The sequence below is a fragment of the Oncorhynchus mykiss genome, chromosome 22 (assembly GCF_057628025.1).
Source record: "Oncorhynchus mykiss isolate SJ-2025 chromosome 22, ASM5762802v1, whole genome shotgun sequence".
Taxonomy (NCBI): domain Eukaryota; kingdom Metazoa; phylum Chordata; class Actinopteri; order Salmoniformes; family Salmonidae; genus Oncorhynchus; species Oncorhynchus mykiss.
Window position 1 is genome coordinate 29,825,428 of NC_143043.1, and position 22,175 is coordinate 29,847,602.

General features: G+C 43.3%; 1 protein-coding gene across 8 annotated transcripts in view; it reads right to left on the reverse strand.

Moving 5' to 3' along the window:
• LOC110502073 (unconventional myosin-XVI) overlaps nt 1–22,175 on the reverse strand; it is a 236,116-nt gene that overhangs the window by 54,807 nt on the left and 159,134 nt on the right. For 7 of the 8 annotated variants that reach the window (XM_036958970.2, XM_036958966.2, XM_036958972.2 and 4 more), the window contains 7 exons: nt 21,966–22,107; nt 19,764–19,836; nt 14,804–14,956; nt 14,366–14,566; nt 14,145–14,220; nt 11,645–11,832; nt 4,978–5,058 (listed from right to left, as the gene is read on the reverse strand). In XM_036958970.2, coding sequence (XP_036814865.1) covers nt 4,978–5,058; nt 11,645–11,832; nt 14,145–14,220; nt 14,366–14,566; nt 14,804–14,956; nt 19,764–19,836; nt 21,966–22,107 — 914 coding nt within the window. Of the gene's footprint in view, nt 1–4,977; nt 5,059–11,644; nt 11,833–11,906; nt 12,198–14,144; nt 14,221–14,365; nt 14,567–14,803; nt 14,957–19,763; nt 19,837–21,965; nt 22,108–22,175 lie in introns of those variants that run through there. The other variant, XM_090215804.1, reaches the window with a different exon arrangement.

The window sequence follows — 22,175 nt, forward strand, 5'->3', positions numbered from 1 at the left end:
AACCTTCACTCTTGCACAGACATTTAGAAATTAAACATGACATTTTGAAAAATCAGCCACAGGAGTTTTTTGAGCGAGAATAAAGACGACTTTCGAGTAGTAAGACGTGTAAAAGCAACAGATAGAAGGCTAGAAGCGTCTTATATGCTGAGCTACTGAGTGGCTAGTACAGGCAAGACCCATGCAATTGTGGAAGACTTAACTCTCCCTGCTACCGCGAATATGGCTGGGAAAATACTGGGGGAAAAGGCCAAAAAAAACTATACAGACAATGATTTCATCAAACAACACTGTTTCACAACACATCAGTGACATGGCAGGAGGTGTTTTGAAACAATTACTGCTTTGCATACAAGCCAGTGAATTATATGCGTTACAGCTGGATGAATCAACAGACATGGCGGGCCTGGCACAGCTCCTGGTATATGTCCCTTGCATTTATGGGTGTCAATTAAGGAAGACATCCTCTTCTGCAAACCACTGGAAACCAGGACAACAGGAGAGGATATTTTTAAAGCCCTGGACAGTTTTGTGACATCAAATGGACTTCAGTGGTCAAGATGTGTTGGTTCCTGTACTGATGGCGCAAAAGCCATGACAGAGAGACATAGTGGAGTGGTAACGCGCGTGCAAGCAGTTGCCCCCGACACCACTTGGTTACACTGCAGCATCCACCGAGAGGCTCTTACTGCCAAGGGAATGCCTGACAGATTGAAATACATTTTGGACACTACAGTGAAAATTGTTATTTTGTTATTAAAGCAAGGCCAAGGAACTCTTGTGTATTGTCTGCATTATGCAACGATATGGTCAGCAACCATGTAACGCTTTTACAAGCGTTTTTGTTGAATTGAGAGAGTTTAAAGTTCTGACCATCATTTTCACTTGTCTGACCACTTGCATGATGATGAGTTTCTCACACGACTGGCCTATCTGGGTGATGTTTTTTCTCACCTGAATGATCTGAATCTAGGATTACAGGGACTCACCACAACTAAACTCAGCAAAAAAAGAAACGTCCTCTCACTGTCAACTGCGTTTATTTTCAACAAACTTAATTAACATGTGTAAATATTTGCATGAACATAAGATTAAACAACTGAGACATAAACTGAACAAGTTCCACAAACATGTGACGAACAGAAATGTAATAATGTCTCCCTGAACAAAGGGGGGGGGGGGGGGGTTAAAATCAAAAGTAAAGTCAGTATCTGGTGTGGCCACCAGCTGCATTAAGTACTGCAATGCATCTCTTCCTCATGGACTGCACCAGATTTGCCAGTTTCTTGCGGTGAGATATTACCCCACTCTTCCACCAAGGGACCTGCAAGTTCCTGGACATTTCTGGGGGGAATGGCCCTAGCCCTCACCCTCCGATCCAAAAGGTCCCAGACGTGCTCAATGGGTTTGAGATCCAGGCTCTTCGCTGGCCTTGGCTGAGCACTGACATTCCTGTCTTGCAGGAAATCACGCACAGAACGAGCAGTATGGCTGGTGGTATGGTAATGCTGGAGGGTCATGTCAGGATGAGTCTGCAGGAAGGGTACCACATGAGGGAGGAGGATGTCCGCGACTCGTCAATGAAGAGCACTTTTGCCATTCCTGTCTGGTCCAGCGACGGTGGGTTTGTGCCCATAGGCGACGTTGTTGCCGGTGATGCCTGGTGAGGAACTGCCTTACAACAGGCCTACAAGCCCTCAGTCCAGCCTCTCTCAGCCTATTGCGGACAGTCTGAGCACTGATGGAGGGATAGTGCGTTCTTGGTGTAACTCAGGCAGTTGTTGTTGCCATCCTGTACCTGTCCCAGTGTGATGTTCAGGTGTACCGGTCCTGTGCAGGTGTTGTTACACGTGGTCTGCCACTGCAAGGAAGATCAGCTGTCCATCCTTTCTCCCTGTAGTGATGTCTTAGGCGTCTCACAGTACGGACATGGCCACATCTGCAGTCCTCATGCCTCCTTGCAGCATGCCTAAGGCACGTTCACGCAGATGAGCAGTGACCCTGGGCATCTTTCTTTTGGTGTTTTTCAGAGTCAGTAGAAAGGCTTCTTTAGTGTCCTAAGTTTTCATAACTGTGACCATAATTGCCTACCGTCTGTAAGCTGTTAGTGTCTTAAACACCGTTCCACAGGTGCATGTTCATTAATTATTTATGGTTCATTGAATAAGCATGGGAAACAGTGTTTAAACCCTTTACAATGAAGATCTGTGAAGTTGTTTCGATTTTCACGAATTATCTTTGACAGACAGGGTCCTGAAAAGGGGTGTTTCTTTTTTGCTGAGTTAATATTCAATGTGCGGGACAAATTTGAGGCTATGATTAAGAAATTGGAGCTCTTTTCAGTCTGCATTAACAAGGACAACACACAGGTCTTTCCATCATTGTATGATTTGTTGTATGCAAATGAACTCATGCTTACGGACAATGTCAAATGTTATGTAGCGAAACACCTGAATGAGCTGGGTGCGCAATTATGCAGGTATTTTCCCGAAACAGACGACACAAACAACTGGATTCGTTATCCCTTTCGTGCCCTGCCTCCAGTCCAATTACCAATATCTGAACAAGAGAGCCTCATCAAAATTGGAAGAAGCGGTTCTGTGAAAATGTAATTTAATCAGAAGCCACTGCCAGATTTCTGGATAGGGCTGCACTCAGTTTCTTGCATTGGCAAATCACGCTGTGAAGACTGATGCGCTTCGAAACCATGTACATATGCAAGAGTGGATTCTTTGCCCTCACTAGCATGAAAACTAAATAAAGGCACAGGGTGGGTGTGGGAAATTATTTAAGACTGAGACTCTCCAATACAACCCAACATTGCAGAGTTATGTTCTTCCTTTCAAGCACACCCTTCTCATTAACCTGTGGTGAGTTATACACAATTTTTGATTACCAAATAAGGTTTTATATGTAAGATGGCTAAATAAAGAGCAACATTATTGATTATTATTACATTATTATTTGTGACCTGGTCATATAAGAGACCTGGTCCTATGTTGAATACATGTATCGTATAGTGTATGTGTGGCAGGCTTACAGTGATGGCAAAAAAACAACATTTGAGAGTGCCCTGACCTTGGTGCTAGAGGGGGTACCCAGCTGGAGGTTGAATGTTTGAAGCGGTACGAACTAAAAGAAGTTCGTACCATGGGAACCGCTGCTCTGGAGGGCCAGTTCCTCAACCTGGGCTAGTTGCTCAACCTGGTATATATTCCTCAACTTGGGCCAGTTCCTCAACCTGGGCTAGTTCCTCAACCTCGGCCCATTCCTCACACTTGGCCAGCTCCTCAACTTCGGCCAGTTCCTCTACCTGGGCCAGTTCCTCTACCTCAGCCAGTTCCTCATTCTGGGTTAGGTCATCAACCTGGGCTAGTTCCTCAACCTGGGCCAGTTTCTCATCCTTAGCCAGTTCCTCATGCTGCGCCAGTTCCTCATCCTGGGCCAGTTCTTCAACTTAGGATAGTTCCTCAACCTGGGTTAGTTTCTCAACCTGGTATAAATTCCTCATCCTGGGCTTGTTCCTCAACCTATGTTAATTTCTCAACCTGGTATAAATTCCTCAACCTGGGATAGTTACTCAACCTGGGTTAGTTCCTCAACCTGACCTGGTTCCTCAACCTAGGCTAGTTCCTCAACCCATGTTAGTTCCTCAACCTGGGCTAATACCTCAATCTCGGTTAGCTCATCAACCTGGGTTATTTCATCAATCTGGGCTGGTTCCTCAACCTGGGTTAGTTCCTCAACGTGGGCCAGTTCCTCAACCTGGGCTAGTTCCTCAATCTGGGCTAGTTCTTTGACCTGGGACAGTTTCTCAAACTGGGAAAGTTCCTCAACCGTATCATGCTATACTTTATGGCCTATAGAGAGACATGTAGGCCTAGTCCTCGGTGTACAGCACTCTGCGTGGAGCTCTTGAGACTGGATTTAACTGGATACATAGGGGGGGGGGGGGGGGGGGGGGGGTTATATGGCCAGGTTTCCTTACATGTGGTCAACGGTCGCCAAGCCAACAGTGAGTGAGGAGTGACGTCACGTCATGTGTGTGATGAAGGGTCTGATTGGTTAGGGTGTGTTGTCTCTGTAGGGACCAGCAATACAAATACCTGTCATGACTAAGGCTGTGAGAGGGTGTCAGAGTGTGTTTCTCAGATATACACTGGTGCCACTCCATCATGCTTCTTACCACTCCCTAATGACATGGCTCTCCACTGTAAATGTGTGTGAGTAGGCTACTGTACCGAGAGTCGTGACGTCAGAAACTTGCACACACACACACACACACACACACACACACACACACACACACACACACACACACACACACACACACACACACACACACACAGCCCATTGTTCATTGTTCATTCATACATTCAGAGGGCTTTATGCTTGGGTGGATACAGCGTTATTCTTCAGCCCACCCTCACCTTCTCTCCTCTCTCCTTCTCCCCTCTCCTTCTCTCCATTCCTTGTAAGACCACAACTCCTGCCTGCAGGGAGCACACTGCCCTCATTCAAACCACCAACCATCACTCACACTAAAGCTACTTCCATGTTAAGCCACAATCACATCACATTGGATTTAGTGGTGTGGACATTGGAACGCGATCTGCCTTTGTTTTACACTTGTGGGGCAGAGATCCATCAAAATGAATAGTGTTGTTTCAAATGGATCAACTACAAATTAATACCACATTTTATAGACTTCCGTTGTACTTGGTTGTGGTTCAGAGATATGGGTCATGGGTTGCATCCAAAATGGCACCATATTCCCTATAGCGTGCATTGTGTTTCACCAGAGGAAAATAGTGCACTCCATGCAGCCAGGGTCAGGGTCAGCTAAAGAAATTGAATGACTTTAGTGTTTGGATTGAGGTGAGTGTTAGGATTAGGGTTAGGATCCCTACTGGGTAAAGTGCTTGGGTTATTATGGTTCTGGTTTGGTCCATTGTTGTGCTACTGGTTAATACTTACCCTCAGCTGCACAGCAACCGTAACTGGACCACACCTCTCCAGCCTCTGCAGGAAAGATGTTGCTCCCTTCTTCTTCAAGAGCTGAGAGAGAAAAAGAGGAGAAGGGGAAGAGGGAGGGAGGGAGAGAGAGAGAGAGAGAGAGAGAGAGAGAGAGAGAGAGAGAGAGAGAGAGAGGAAACGAGGAGGGGGATGGTGCTATTAGAGAGTGAATATTAACAAGTGAATATTAACAATACAAGTTGGTTGACCCGTGCTCTGGAGACACCACATGATGCAGTCCTATGAATACGGTCAACTCATAATATGAATATGGTAATTTATGGCAAGATCTATAACGCCAATTTTTCATTACGGTCATACACTATTCAATGTCCTCCTCCTCTACCTCAGCCATTCAGTACCATACAATAATGTACTGTACCATATCATCATATTACCATTATTGCAATTCTGAATTATAACATCTTTGATGATGGATGTAAATCCATGAGCTTCTTTATAGCCGTGTTTAACTACAGTGCAGTAATATTGTGCAATGTTACGTCATGTTATTATTACGGTCTTTGTTAACATGGGGAAAGAGTGAAGGTCTTGCGTAAGCCTTTCCTCTATATGTTTAATGAGGAGGGCCATTGGGTTCAGCCTTCAGCAGGTTATGCAATACAGAGGCAATTATAGTTCACATACACACACTCAAGCACACACACATGCACAGACACACACACATGCACAGACACACGCTCAGCGAGTCCTACTAGTTACTGCCCTATTAGATTTGACCTGAAAACAGAGAGAGAGAGAGAGACTGAGATAGAGACAGAGAGAGAGAGAGAGACAGAGAGAGTTCATCTGCCTTTGGGCTAAAGAGCAGGAACACAGACCTCACCAAAGAAATTGGAAATACAGACGAAAATAAACAAGGAAATCATCTCAGCATAGAAAAATGTCTTCCTGTATGCTAACTATATCCCCCCACAAGAATCCCCATACTTCAATGAAGACAGCTTCTTCATCCTAGAAGGGGAGATCAATCATTTCCAGACCTAGGGACATGTACTAGTCTGTTGCAAACTAAACGCCAGAACCTGACACCCTTAGCATGCAGGGGGACACACCTACCTGAAGGTGACAGCAATACACTCCCCAATATGGCCCCCTAGGCACAACTTTTAAAAAACAAACAACAACAACAAAAAGCAGCTCTGTCGCACGCTGGGTCTGTACATCGTCAATGGTAGGCTTCGAGGGGACTGCTGTGGTGGTACACCTACAGCTCATCTCTTGCAGCAGTACTGTAGAATCCTTTATCAATGACCTCAACCCAGAGTCTCTCAGAGCCTTTCACTGTCAGCCCACTGACACCCTTATCAGATCACAGCAAAATCACAGCCTACTTGAACAGAGCAATACTCAATCACGTGGTATAAAAGCTGAACAAACTGGATACTATTAAGAAATGCTGTAGATGGAAGGAAAGTAGTGTAGAAATCTACCACAAAACAATTAGCCAACAACAGATTCCTTTTAGACAACTTCCTTGACAAGATGTTTCACTGCAATAGTGAAGGTGGAAACTTGGCTGTAGGAAGCCTAATCAGTATATTTGACCTCTCTGCTTCCTTTATCAAATCTAAACATTTCAATCAGACAACCTAAGAAAATTAATAACGATGAAAAGGGTTTGATGAAGAATGCAAAAACCTAAGGAAGAAATTGAGAAACCTATTCAACCAAAAACACAGAGAAAGAGAACCTGAGCCCATGCCTTCACCATGGTGAAACACAAAGAGTACAGAAATAAACTAAGGAAAAACAAAGAACAGCAAGTCAGAAATCAGCTCAATGTAATTGAAGAATCCATAGATTCTAACCACTTCTGGGAATATTGGAACACACTAAACAACAACATGAAGAACTATCAATCCAAAATGGAGATGTATGGATTAACCACTTCTCCAATCTTTTTGACCCCATAACAAAGAAGAAACAGCGAAAACATATACACTACTGTTCAAAAGTTTGGGGTCACGTAGAAATGTCCTTGTTTTTGAAAGAAAAGCACACTCCACAATGCCCTTTCCCATCTGGACAAAAGGAACACCTATCTGAGAATGCTATCCATTGACTATAGCTCACCATAGTGCCCTCAAAGCTTATCAATAAGCTAAGGACCCTGGGACTAAACACCTGCCTCTGCAACTGGATCCTGGACTTCCTGACGGGCTGCCTCCAGGTGGTAAGAGTAAGTAAGAACAAATCCGCCACGCTGATCCTCAACAAAGGGGCCAGAGGTGCGTCCCCTCCTGTACTCCCTGTTCACTCATGACTGCACAGCCAGGTACGACTCCAACACCATCATTACATTTGCCGATGACACAACAGTGGTAGGCCTGATCACCGCCAACGACGAGACAGCCTATAGGGAGGAGGTCAGAGACCTGGCTGTGTGGTGCCAGGACAACAACCTCTCCCTCAAGGTCATCAAGACAAAGAAGATGATTGTGGACTACAGGAAAAAAAGGACCGAGCACACCCCCATTCTCATCGACGGGGCTGCAGTGGAGCAGGTTGAGAGATTCAAGATCCTTGGTGTCCACATCACCAACAAACTAACATGGTCCAAGCACACCAAAACAGTTGGGAAGAGGGCACGACAAAACCTATTCCCCTCAGGAGACTGAAAAGATGTGACATGGGTCCTCCGATCCTCAAAATGTTCTACAGCTGGCCAATCGAGAGCACTGGTTGCATCACTGACTTGTATGGCAACTGCTCGGCCTCCGACCGCAAGGCACTACGGAGGGTAGTGCGTACGGCCCAGTACATCACTGCGGCCAAGCTTCCTGCCATCCAGGACCTCTATACCAGGCGGTGTAAGAGGAAGGCCCTAAAAATGGTCAAAGACACCCTCCCCCTATACCATGCTGCCACTCTCTGTTTATTAATTATGCATAGTCACTTTAAATGTGCCTTTAAATATTACCTTAACTAACCTGTGCCCTCACACATTGACTCTGTACCGGTACCCCCTGTATATAGATAGCCTCGGTACAGTTATTTTACTGCTGCTCTTTAATTAATTAATTTTTTAAACCTAAAACTGCATTGTTGGTTAAGGGCTTGTAAAAAAAAGGTCTATCTATACCTATTGTATTCGGTTCATGTGACAAATACAATTTGATTTGACTTGAGACTGCGCTCAGTTCTTGAAATTTTCCAGATTGACTGACCTTCATGTCTTAATGTAATGATGGACAGTCGTTTCTCTTTGTTTATTTGAGCTGTTCTTGGCATAATATGGTCTTTTACCAAAAAGGGCTATCTTCTGTATACCACCCCTACCTTGTCACAACACAACTGATTGGCTCCAATGCTCTAAGAAGGGCATGAGTTCCACAAATGTACTTTTAACAAGGCACACCTGTTAATTTAAATGCATTCCAGGTGACTACCTCATGAAGCTGGTCGAGAGAATGCCAAGAGTGTGCAAAACTGTCATCAAGTCAAAGAATTTGAAATATAAAATGTATTTTGATTTGTTTAACACTTTTTGGTTACTACATGATCCCATATGTGTTATTTCATGGTGGAAGTCTTCACTATTATTATACAATGTAGAATATAGTAAAAATTAAGAAAAGTCCTTGAATGAGTAGGTGTGTCCAAACTTTTGACTGGCACTGTAAGTATTCACACTCCTGAGTCAATACTTTGTAAAAGCACATTGGCAGCGATTACAGGTGTCTTTCTGGGCAGTATTTTCACGTCCGGATGAAATGCTTGCCCAAATTCAACTGCCTGCTACTCATCCTCAGAAGATAAGATATGCATATTAGTAGATTTGGATAGAAAACACTCTGAAGTTTCTAAAACTGTTTGAATCATGTCTGTGAGTATAACAGAACTTATTTGGCAGGCGAAACCCAGAGGACATTCAGATTTCTTTTTTTTTTAGGTCACTCTCTTTTCAATGGGTTTTCATTAGAACTCCAGATTTCTAAGGGACCTTCCTGCAGTTCTCATCGCTTCCACTGGATGTCAACAGTCTTTAGAAATTGGTTGAGGTTATTCCTTTGTGTAATGAAGAAGTATGGCCATCTTGAACGAGGGTCACTTGAAGTGTACTGTTAGATAGAAGCGCGTGACCAGAAAGCATGCTACAGGTTGTTTTCTTCCTGTATTGAACACAGATCATCCCGTCATCAATTTTATAGATTATTTACGCAAAAAAATACCTAAAGTTGTATTACAAAAGTAGTTTGAAATATTTCGGCAAAGTTTACAGGTAACTTTTGAGATATTTTGTAGTCACGTTGCGCAAGTTAGAACCAGTGTTTTTCTGGATCAAACGCGCCAAATACATGGACATATTGGAGTGCCAAGAAAAGAAGCTTGTCAAAGGTAAGGCATTAATTATATTTTTATTTCTGCGTTTTCCAGAAGGCGAGGTCAGTACAGGTCCATCAAAGCTGAGACCGAGAGATTGAAAAACAGCTTCTATCTCAAGGCCATCAGATTGTTAAACAGCCACCATGAGCACAGAGAGGCGGCTGCCTACCTTCAGACTTGATATCATTGGCCACTTTAATAAATGGAACACTAGTCACTTTGATAATGTCATTTTAAGAATGTTTACACATCTCGCATTACTCATCTCATATGTATATACTGTATACTGTGTCCTTCACTATCTATTGCATCTTAGCCGCTCTGTCACTGCTGATCCGGATATGTTTGCTTATATATTCTCATCCCATTCCTTTACTAGATTGTGTGTATTACATTTTGTTGTGGAATTTGTTAGATATTAGGTTTTGTTGTGGAATTGTTAGATATTAGCTGTTAGATACTGCTGCACTGTCGGATCTAGAAGCATAAGCATTTCACTACACTCACAATAACATCTGCTAACCTTGCGTATGTGACCAATAAAATTTGATTTAATTTGGATTTGATTCACTATCTTCGTGGTAAGCAACTCCAGCGTAGATACTCCAGCGTAGATTTGGCCGTTTTAGATTATTGTCCTGCTGAAAGTTGTATTCATCTCCCAGTCTTTGTGGTTGAATCTGTTTTTTGAAATTCACTGCTCAACTGAGGGTCCTTACAGATAATTAATTGTATTGTACAGAGATGAGGTAGTCATTCAAAAATCATGTTAAACACTATTATTGCACACAGGGTGTGTCCATGCAACCTATTATGTGAATTGTTAAGCACATTTTTACTCCAAGTTTGGGAAACGATGTTCTAGCTGAAGTTATGAAATCTAGCATAATTGTGAGAACACAATGTTTTATAGCAGAAGGGTGTGTGGTTTGTGAACCCTTAAAATGTCATGAGAAACATTTATGATGACACTATCTTACCACATACAGTACTTGTGTGTGTGTGTGTGTGTATATGTGTGTGTGTATATGTGTGTGTGTGTGTGTGTGTGTGTGTGTGTGTGTGTGTGTGTGTGTGTGTGTGTGTGTGTGTGTGTGTGTGTGTGTGTGTGTGTGTGTGTGTGTGTGTGTGTGTGTGTGTGTGTGTGTGTGTGTACATTTCCTCTTATCAGCTGGCAGTACAGGACAAACAAAGCTATTCCCAGAGGTCTATATTTAACAGTATGGTGGGAAGTGGCCTAATTTGGGAAAAATGTTTTTTCCAAACACACACTCTTTGCTTTTCCATCAGTCCTCTGCTCCTGGCTGCTGCTTCTCCAATCGGAACACCCAGCTTCCGACTAAGTGCGTCACAGACATGGACACAGCCTGCTTTCACCATTGGTGATTCCCACCTCCCTTAACCACCAATTAACATGTGTGTGTGTGTGTGTGTGTGTGTGTGTGGGGGGGGGGGGGGGTGATCATGACGGTGAACACAGCATCTATTTATATGTATTACCACACTGATTGTGGTACTTTATTGGGGTCTAAATACCATACTGACTATTTGGATAGGTTGTGGTTTAGATATGACTCATGAGTTAGGGGTATCACCCTCTTGTTTAATGTACCTTAATGAGTCACGAATAGTGTATGTCTGTATATGGTATGCTATACAGTACGTGTCATATGTTACGTTAGACTCTTTGCTCCTGACGCTGAAGACTACATCCCGTATCCCTGAAAACATATTTACCAGGCCTCTGGTGTACCTGTTTCCATCACCGAAGGAGAATCTATTATCTGGAATGCCTTACCAGTCGATACAGGTTATTAAATGAGATATACACATACATACCTGTTTCTCTCCTTTTGGACAGAAACATACATACCCACAAACACACTACTCCGTAGTAGATCCCATGTGAGATTACCGTGTGATCTCAGATGCCCGAGCATCTTTAGGGAGAAACTCTGGAAAACATTTATTTTCACACATTTAATTACCCATACCAACTGGTAAGGCATTTCCTGATTATAGATATACCTTTCGGGGGTTTGGGAAATGTTTATTGGAAATAGATATACGGGAGGGCTGGTGAATATGTTTTTGGGGATACGGGATGCTATTTTCAGTGACAGGAGCCCAATGTGTACAGGTCTCCCGGAGCAACGAGGCTAATGTACCATATGACATGCTAAGGTGATGGTTATGCCACTTAGTTCTCCATACCTTGGTGAGTGTATGAGGTACGGTATGCTACACAGTATATGGTTTACCAGCCATTGTCCAGTACCTTGGTGAGGTCCAGGTACCTCCGAGGCTCGCGGCCTGCGGGGGTCAGGGTGGAGGGGGATGACATCCTGTTTAGGAGAAGTGCTGCTTTGGGCCCTCTCAGAGCCACCCTGGCTTGGCCCGGTACCAGAGACCCAGTCTGGGTCAGCTTGGACTGGAACAACTGCTGCACCAACACACTCTCACTGGCTGTACAGGGGAATCACAGAGAGAGAGAGAGAGAGGGAGGGAAGGGAGTGGAGAGGAAGGAGGGAGGAAGACAATTGGAGAGCATTGATTGGAGGAGAGGATCAGCAGGAGCAGGAGAGGAGGAAGGAGAGAGAGAGAGAGAAAGAGAGAGAGAGAGTGAGAGAGAGAGAGAGAGAGAGAGAGGAGCAGACAGTAGACATGAGGGGATTAAGAGTAGAAGGATGGTTGGAAGGAAGGAAGGAAAGAGGAGAAGTGAGGGGGAGGCAATGTAGCAATAATAGCCATGTAAACAATCAGGTCCATAAGAGAGTAGGCTGAGCATGCTGCCAAAGAACACGTGAAGCAGCCCTGGAAAACAATGAGATCTTTGAGAGAGGCATGTGTGTGTGGGAGGGGAGTGTGTGTGGTGTGTGGTGGTGAGAGATAGATAGATAGAGATAGAGAGAGAGAGAGAGAGAGAGAGAGAGAGAGAGAGAAAACAGAGAAAACAGAGAAAACAGAGAAAACAGAGATCTTGAAAGGAAAAATAAACAAGAGTCCTAGACTGGTTGTAGGGAGTAATGTCTGTGGGCTCCAGAGGTAATTGTCTCTTCATTTATGTAATCATAATCCCCCTCCAACCCCACCACCTGACTCCTGAGGCCCACAAAGCACTCTCCATACATACAGCTCAGCCCACCCTCAGCCCCCACCCTCACACACCCTTCAGTCTAAACTTACCTTTACCCTTTGGTATATAGGAAATGGATGGGAAGGAGGGGCTGAGATGTATCCACAGGAGGATGCTGAAGGGAGGACAGCTAATAATAATGGCTGCAATGGAGTAAATGGAATGGTATCAAACACATAGAAACTATGCCTTTGATGTATTCGGTACCGCTCCATGTATTCCGTTCCAGCCGTTACTATGAGCCCGTCCTCCCCAATTAAGGTGCAACTGGCCGCCTGAAGTTAATATTATCTGAGCTGGAAGTGTTTGTGGGTATGTATGTTTCTGTCCAAAAGGAGTGAAACAGGAAGGTGTGTGTGCATGTGTATCTTTATGTGTGTACATTGTGCGTATGTGCACAAAGGAACAAAAGCAAGAGAGAAGGTCAAAGAGAGGTACAAAAAGCCAACTCTGAAAGGGTAGCCTGATTAGGCACATCATGTAAATTACAGCAAACCACAGCAATTAGCCCTAGAGACGCTAAGCTAGCTGCTCCTGGCTCTGACACAAAGTCTGCCTGTGTCCTGCTATGCTTGGCTCACAACTACACCAGCACACGTCTGGCCATGCTCAATAGACTATATACCCACTACTGCTGTGTTTGGGTTGTTCTGTATGAATTCAATCCCTTTCTGACAGCACTCTTCCAGACATGTTTGCCCATGGAAGAAGTGTTCAGAAAGTGCCTTTTTGGACCTGAATGACAAAACCTTCAGGAGATAGAGGTGCTCAAAGTGGATCCATTTAGCATCCCCCATCCTACCATGAGACATCCATGTCTTCATCACTGGAAGAGATACAATGGTTGAGTTTGATATGATATTATCCTTACAAACAGAAGTGTCAAACTATTTGATTATTTATTGAAAAAAAGTATTCAATGTTTTACCTAAAAACGTGTCAACTCAATGTTTTCTCATATGTTGTAGCTTAGACCCTACTTTACATTGTCTGAGGTGTTTGTGTTTTGCCTGTCATCGGTTGAGACACAGCATTCTTTTGAAATCAGGGTGAATGTCATTTCAATCATAGAAAGATCATTTTGTAATGAACCTATCCCTTCAGACCACTACAATTTAGCTGGTACACCATTGAAATTCAATTGAATTTATACATTTCAATTACTATCAGGAAGATGGCCACCAGTCCAATCACCATCGAATGACATCTTGAATTGGAATGCCTATTCTATTATTTATATCTCTATGATTTCAATAGGTTTCCTATGAAAGATTGACAGTTTCATTTAAAACAATGGATATTTCCACTCACGTCACAACACAAACACCTCAGATGATGTGAAATAGGGTCTAAGCTACAGTTTATGCATGTTTAGTTAATATATGGTAAAGGTAAAGAAATTACAATTTTAATTTTAAAAAGTTTTTTTTCCAAGAAATAATGAAACATTTTGACAACCCTGTTTGTAAGCTTTCAAATGATATTAAACTCAACTATTTCTATTTTTCAGAGATGACGACATGACTGTCTCATGGTAGGGCGGGGTACGCAAAATGGTCAAGGTTTCTTAATATCAAAAGGCGTGCAGTCAGAAATTGATCGAAATTAAATGGTGTGTGTGTGTATATTTAGTGATACTTACACTTCAGAACCAGTAGCAGGTTTTGGGGGAGGGAGTCCTTGTTCTTCACCAGGGATCCTGTGAGGTCATAGGCCATCTATCAATCAGAGAACAGATATACAACAACATGTTAAAGGTACACCTTTAAAATGTCAGATTCACTCACCTGGTCTACATTGTATGTGAGTGTGTTGCTGTGTGCGTGTGCGCGCGTGTGTGTCTGTGAGCGAACACCTACTCACTTGGCCTGCGTAGTGTTTCACAGTGAAGGCAGGACCCTGGTCTATGGGTGGGGGGTTTCCATTGCCGTCCTTGGTTGTCAGGGAGATGCCGTGTGTGGGTGTGTTGTCGAGGTGTGTCTGTAGTCTCTTGTAGAGCGTCTGTTCTGTAGGCCTCAGCGACTGACTCTCCTCATCCATCACAGACAGCAGACCTTGAGGCTTCTGGGAAGATGGAGGACAGGGGTCACAGACAGATATAGAATGCATAGAACCACGGTACACTGTGCCCTGACGCAGGGTAATCTGATCTTTGTACCTCAAAATCTATATAACCACACTCAAAACCAAAGCCTTTTCTAGAATGAGATATGTGTTCTTTTTATAGGGGTTATCACAGTTCTTAAAGAGGCAGTGGTGTAGCAGAGGCAGCGGTGGAGACCGCAGACAACAAAACATTACCTGGAAGAAAAAGTCTAGAATGGCAGGCTGGTTGCCAGGTGACCGGAGCGTCTCCATGGCGACGGCCTCCTGTAGACACTCGGCCTGCTCCTGCTGGAACAGCACCTCGGAGACATACAGCCTCACACGCTCGTTGGTCATGTTCACACACAGCTGGGAACACACACACACACAAGTTAACATGCAAGTAAATGGTGTGTGGCAAATTCACACGGGACTAAACTTACAGATGTGGTGCTTTGTGCTTGTACACATAATTACATTACCCGACCTCCCTCAGTAAAACTCATGCCGTCTGATGAGGGCTAAAGTAACATGAAAGCCTAATGTCCTAAACAATGGTTTCACCATAGGCCTAGGCAACTACGCAACGATGTATAGGCATATGCAATCACCGCAAATGGCTCATCAGCACCTGCACTGCTCACATGCCTATCTCAAACCCTCACGAATACTTTGGTTAAAAATGTAATAAAACAGTGAACTTTAAGAGTTGTGAAATAATAATAATAAGATTAAAGGAGCAGTTTTATTTCCATTTTCGGACTTATAAATAATGTACAGTGCCTTGCGAAAGTATTCGGCCCCCTTGAACTTTGCGACCTTTTGCCACATTTCAGGCTTCAAACATAAAGATATAAAACTGTATTTTTTTGTGAAGAATCAACAACAAGTGGGACACAATCATGAAATGGAACGACATTTATTGGATATTTCTAACTTTTTTAACAAATCAAAAACTGAACAATTGGGCGTGCAAAATTATTCAGCCCCTTTACTTTCAGTGCAGCAAACTCTCTCCAAAGTTCAGTGAGGATCTCTGAATGATCCACTGTTGACCTAAATGACTAATGATGATAAATACAATCCACCTGTGTGTAATCAAGTCTCCGTATAAATGCACCTGCACTGTGATAGTCTTAGAGGTCCGTTAAAAGCGCAGAGAGCATCATGAAGAACAAGGAACACACCAGGCAGGTCCGAGATACTGTTGTGAAGAAGTTTAAAGCCGGATTTGGATACAAAAAGATTTCCCAAGCTTTAAACATCCCAAGGAGCACTGTGCAAGCGATAATATTGAAATGGAAGGAGTATCAGACCACTGCAAATCTACCAAGACCTGGCCGTCCCTCTAAACTTTCAGCTCATCCAAGGAGAAGACTGATCAGAGATGCAGCCAAGAGGCCCATGATCACTCTGGATGAACTGCAGAGATCTACAGCTGAGGTGGGAGACTCTGTCCATAGGACAACAATCAGTCGTATATTGCACAAATCTGGCCTTTATGGAAGAGTGGCAAGAAGAAAGCCATTTCTTTAAGATATCCATAAAAAGTGTTGTTTAAAGTTTGCCACAAGCCACCTGGGAGACACACCAAACATGTGGAAGAAGGTGCTCTGGTCAGATGAAACCAAAATTGAACTTTTTGGCAACAATGCAAAACGTTTGGCGTAAAAGCAACACAGCTGAACACACCATCCCCACTGTCAAACATGGTGGTGGCAGCATCATGGTTTGGGCCTGCTTTTCTTCAGCAGGGACAGGGAAGATGGTTAAAATTGATGGGAAGTTGGATGGAGCCAAATACAGGACCATTCTGGAAGAAAACCTGATGGATTCTGCAAAAGACCTGTGACTGGGACGGAGATTTGTCTTCCAACAAGACAATGATCCAAAACATAAAGCAAAATCTACAATGGAATGGTTCAAAAATAAACATATCCAGGTGTTAGAATGGCCAAGTCAAAGTCCAGACCTGAATCCAATCGAGAATCTGTGGAAAGAACTGAAAACTGCTGTTCACAAATGCTCTCCATCCAACCTCACTGAGCTCGAGCTGTTTTGCAAGGAGGAATGGGAAAGAATTTCAGTCTGTCGATGTGCAAAACTGATAGAGACATACCCCAAGCGACTTACAGCTGTAATCACAGCAAAAGGTGGCGCTACAAAGTATTAACTTAAGGGGGCTGAATAATTTTGCACGCCTAATTTTTCAGTTTTTGATTTGTTAAAAAAGTTTGAAATATCCAATAAATGTCGTTCCACTTCATGATTGTGTCCCACTTGTTGTTGATTCTTCACAAAAAAATACAGTTTTATATCTTTATGTTTGAAGCCTGAAATGTGGCAAAAGGTCGCAAAGTTCAAGGGGGCCGAATACTTTCGCAAGGCACTGTATATGCTCCCATTTATTCTTGAAGAATATAACTTAGAAATGCCTCTTGAGCTTCGTTTAACTTCCTTACCCAATCAGAACCCAAATGATAAGCTTGTTTTACTCCAATGTTTGTAAACAAAGTAAATGTAACCAAAGACTATGTAGCCTCAGAACATGGTTAAAAATATCATTTTGATATCATGCATTCGTTGCATCCATAGCTCTGTCTATGAATCTGAGGGTGGTTACATTTCTCTAGCCCCATCCCTCAGGTTTTACTGAAATAGGGGTGGGAAGAATGCTTTGTTATTGTACCGCTGATTGCCACTTTAAAGCTCTGCCTCCTCTCCATGATATGGAAACCCCAATCCAGAGCCAAGAGCTGGTGTCTATAGCTTACTGTAGCTACTGTACTGCTATAATAAAATGTGCCATTGTTTACTTAGAAGTTTAATAACAGGGCTTAGCTACAGGTAACAGCCAAAATAAAGGAAACACCAACATAAAGTGTCCTAATAGGGTGTTGAGCCAGAACAACTTCAATGCACCTCAGCATAGATTCTATAAGTGTCTGGAAATCTATTGGAGGGATGTGACACCATTCTTCCATGAGAAATTACATCATTTGGTGTTTTGTTGATGGTGGTGGAAAACACTATCTCAGGCAATGCTCCCAAATCTCCCAGAAGTGTTCAATTGAGTTGAGATCTGGTGGCTGAGATGGCCATGGCATATGGTTTACATTGTTTTCATGCTCATCAAACCATTCAGGGACCACTCCTGCCCTGTGGATGGGGGCATAATGCACCTACGGGGGCATAGCCATAGTAGCCAAAATAATGGCCTGCCCAGCATTTTTATACATGACTCTAAGCATGATGGGATGTTAATTGCTGAATTAACTCAGGAACCACACCTGTGTTGAAGCACCTGCTTTCAATATACTTTGTATCCCACATTTATTCACGTGTTTTCATTATTTTGGCAGCTACTTGTATATTGCACAATGGGCATTAAGGGTTCAATGCAAATATCTCTTGATTTTCATAGTTAATTTGCTTAATATTGGGATGGGAGAGCTGTCACTCCCCTTACTTTATTAAGCAATCACAAATCAAAGTGTCAAATATTTCTGTCCAGTCCATGAAGTTGCAGCTCGTGTTGTTACCATGCCAATTTTAATGGTGGCGCCCAGTCCCAAATAAGCATTGGATCCAAAATCAAAATATTCAAAGTTATGCAAAGATGTTATTTTTATATGACAAACACCCAGAACATGTATTTATGGTTTGTTTAGATTGTAAAATACTTCCATTCCCCTTTAACATGTATTGGATATCACAATGACATGTAAGAAACATCAGAAATAATTCAATTGTGGGATATTTAATTTACATTTGATTTAGTCTTTGAACTTGAATTGTATTTTAGACTAATTATACGTCTATGACAGCCTCAGTCAGTCAGTCAGTCTCAGCAGGTGTTGATGTCTGTAAAGCATGAGCTCATTAAGGAAATGCTGAGCAGGTACAATACAGCTCTGACGAACAAACTCTAACAAGCCCAGGCCGCATTAATTACCCTGATCTGTGTGTGCATCGTGTGTGTGTGTGTGTGCCATGCGCACACTAAATTATCATGCTTGTTTTGTTGACACCTGCCCCTCCCCTATCTCTCCAGAGTGTAATGTGTAATCCAGTGATTAGTTGTCTTCAATAGCAGACAGGGTCTCCTCAAACATGGACCTGAACACTGGAACACAGGAAACACACTGGGGGAAGGAGGGATGAGGAAGGAATGGGGCTGAAGGGGTCGAATGGGGGCGGAGGGGGAGGATGGAGGACGAGGGATGTTTAATCCCCAATAAATGTCTACCAGTCTCTTTCTTTCATCCACTCTTACCCATCTATCTCTCCTATACCTCTCTCCCTCTCTCTCTCTCTTTCTAAGATTCCCTTGTCAGTTTAGATCTGTGAATCCCCCTCTTCCGCTCGGATTAAAGAACATCCTGAGAGGAAAGCAATTGACATCTTACCACTTCCAACACACACACACACACACATGGTTTGATCAGGGGTGGTCCCAAGGGGAGTGTGGGAAAGCCGAGGGCAGCATGGGTAAGCACTTATTTCCTTGAACACCTCCAATGTTCCGCTCGGATTAAAGAACATCCTGAGAGAAAAACAATTGACATCTTACCACTTCCAACACACACACACACACACACACACACACACACACACACACACACACACACACACACACACACACACACACACACACACACAGATATAGAGACTTCCAGCTAAACTCTCTGATCCTTGTTCGTACAGGGGAGAAGTCCATAAGATCTAGAGACCACAATATTTATGAATGAAAGAACAGAGGGAGAGCGAGATGGCTGAAAGAAAGACACAGAGTCAAAGGTATTGTGTCTGCTTTTTTATCCAAAGCAACTTTCAGTCATCAAACCTACTATCCTGGCTTTTGCAAGAACCATGCTCTACTAACTGAGCTACAGAGTACCATAAAATAAACACTGCCCCGTGGTCCTGGTCTCAAAGGGTTAACCTAGACCTGTTATATAGTTAGCAGGTTGATACCTCTAAAACCTTCTCCACTGCCAGAAAAGAAGACCGTAGCTCAGTCTGGCCTTGATGTTCGAACTATGTCTATGACTTGAGAATACCTCAGACATACTAGAGCCATAGAACAAGACTCAATACAACTGGAAGGAGTGGAAACACACATATAATATGGGGTGGGGAGATCCATAATGTGAGTGTTGTGAAATGAACATACCTGCTCAAATCCATTCCTCTGGAATTCCTCAAATCCAAAGATGTCCAGGATTCCAATCTCAAGAGCAGGGTCTCTTTGGGAGAGGTGTGGAGGAGGGGAACGATCAGAGAAGGAATTCACAAACAGTGTGACAGCTCCTCAGAGGTCATGTTGGTGTGTGTCCCTGTTCGTGTCTATGTTTGATTTTGAGTGGTGTGGCTAGAATGAATGGAAAAGTGTGTGTGTTCGCTGAAGTATATACAGTGCATTCGGAAACTATTCAGACCCCTTGAAGTCTTCCACATTTTGTCATGATACAGCCTTATTCTAAAATGGATGAAATTGTTTTTTTCCCTCATCAATCTACACACGATATCCCATAATGACTAAGCAAAAAACGTTTATTTTTATTTTTTTGAAAATACATTTATAAAACTAAATACTGATGTCGAATTTACATAAGTATTCAGACCATTTACTCAGTACTTTGTTGAAGCACCTTTGGCAGCGATTACAGCCTCGAGTCTTCTTAGGTATGACGCTACAAGCTTGGCACACCTGTATTTGAGTAGTTTCTCTCATTCTTGCACATCTATTATCAGGTTTCTCCAGAGATGTTTCATCGGGTTCAAGTCTGGGCTCTGGCTGGGCCATTGAAGGACATTCAGAGACTTGTCCCGAAGCCATTCCTGCGTTGTCTTGGCTGTGGGTCGTTGTCCTGTTGATAGGAGAACCTTCGCCCCAAGTCTGAGGTCCTGAGCTCTCTGGAGCAGGTTTTCATCAAATATCTCTTTGTACTTTGCTCTGTTCATCTTTCCCTCGATCCTGACTAGTCCCCCGCTAAAAAACAATCCCCACAGCATGATGCTTCCACCACCATGCTTCACCGTAGGGATGGTGCCAGGTTTCCTCCAGACGTGAAGCTTTACATTCAGGCCAAAGCGTTCAATCTTGGTTTCATCAGACCAAATTCCAAGTGGGCTGTCATGTGCCTTTTACTGAAGAGTGGCTTCCGTCTCGCCACTCTACCATAAAGGCTTAATTGGTGGAGTGCTGCAGAGATGGTTTTCCATCTGGAAGGTTCTCCCATCCCCACAGAGAAACTCTGGAGTTCTGTCAGAGTGACCATCGGGTTATTGTTCACCTCCCTGACCAAGGCCCTCCCCTGATTGCTCAGTATGGCTGGGCTGCCAGCTATAGGAAGAGTCTTGGTGGCTCCTAACTTCTTCCATTTAAGAATGATGGCGGCAACTGGCACCCTTCTCCAGATCTGTGCCTCCTACACAATCCTGTCTCGGGGCTCTACGGACAATTCCTTCGACATGGTTTTTTCTCTGACATTCACTGTCAACTGTGGGACCTTATATAGACAGTTGTGTGGCTTTCCAAGTCATGTCCAATCAATTGAATTTACCACAGGTGGACTCCAATCAAGTTGTAGAAACATCTCAAGGATGATCAATGGAAACAAGATGCACCTGAGCTCAATTTTGAGTCTCATACTGTAGCAAAGGTTCTGAACACTTATGTAAATAAGGTATTTCTGTTTTTGAGTTTAAATAAATTTGGCAAAATAACAAAATAACTGTTTTTGCTTTGTCATTATGCGGTATTGTGTGTAGATTGATGAGGAAATAGATTTATTTCGTAAAGTTGTCTGAATACTTTCCGAAGGCACTGCATTAATGATTAATTATTGCATATTTTGGTGTGTGTGTGTGTGTGTGTGTGTGTGTGTGTGTGTGTGTGTGTGTGTGTGTGTGTGTGTGTGTGTGTGTGCATGCATGCGTGTGTGAGAGAGAGAGTGAGAGGGTCAATGCAAAAAAAACACATTCCAGAAGATAATAGTGCTTATCTAACATGACGATAAGGCTGAAAAATATCAACACACCAAGACCAAGGATTCACTGGCCTCCACCTCTACGCTGTGTCTCTGTGTGTGTGGTCTCTAAGTCAACTTTGCGTGTGTTAGTACATAAAATGCAAACTATTCCAACTCTCCAGTGTAAACGATATGTTATGAGTGATAGTATCAGTGTTGTGTTTCTGACAGGCTTGCATGTGCTATTGTTGAGTCTGTGATGATGGACATATGACAGAAGGTTTTTAATGGGTATCTGTGCTGGCTGCCAATTAATTCCTTGTAGTGTTTACAATTAAAAATGTACATGCCTGTGATACACATGCACAGAGACGCGCGCACACACACACACTTTGCCCTACCCCATGTTGTCGTCCTGTCCCTGTAGGTAGTAGTTGCTGTTGTTGACCAGGTAGCTGAAGAGGCGTCCGTACAGGGCTTTAGCCAGCTGGTCTCTGTAGTGCTGTGACATCTCCACCGTGTGACGCCGTGTGATGACATCACCTGAAGGAAGCAAGAGGGTAAATGCCATGGTGACCTGGGTCTGACATCCAAACGGTTACCATAGAAAT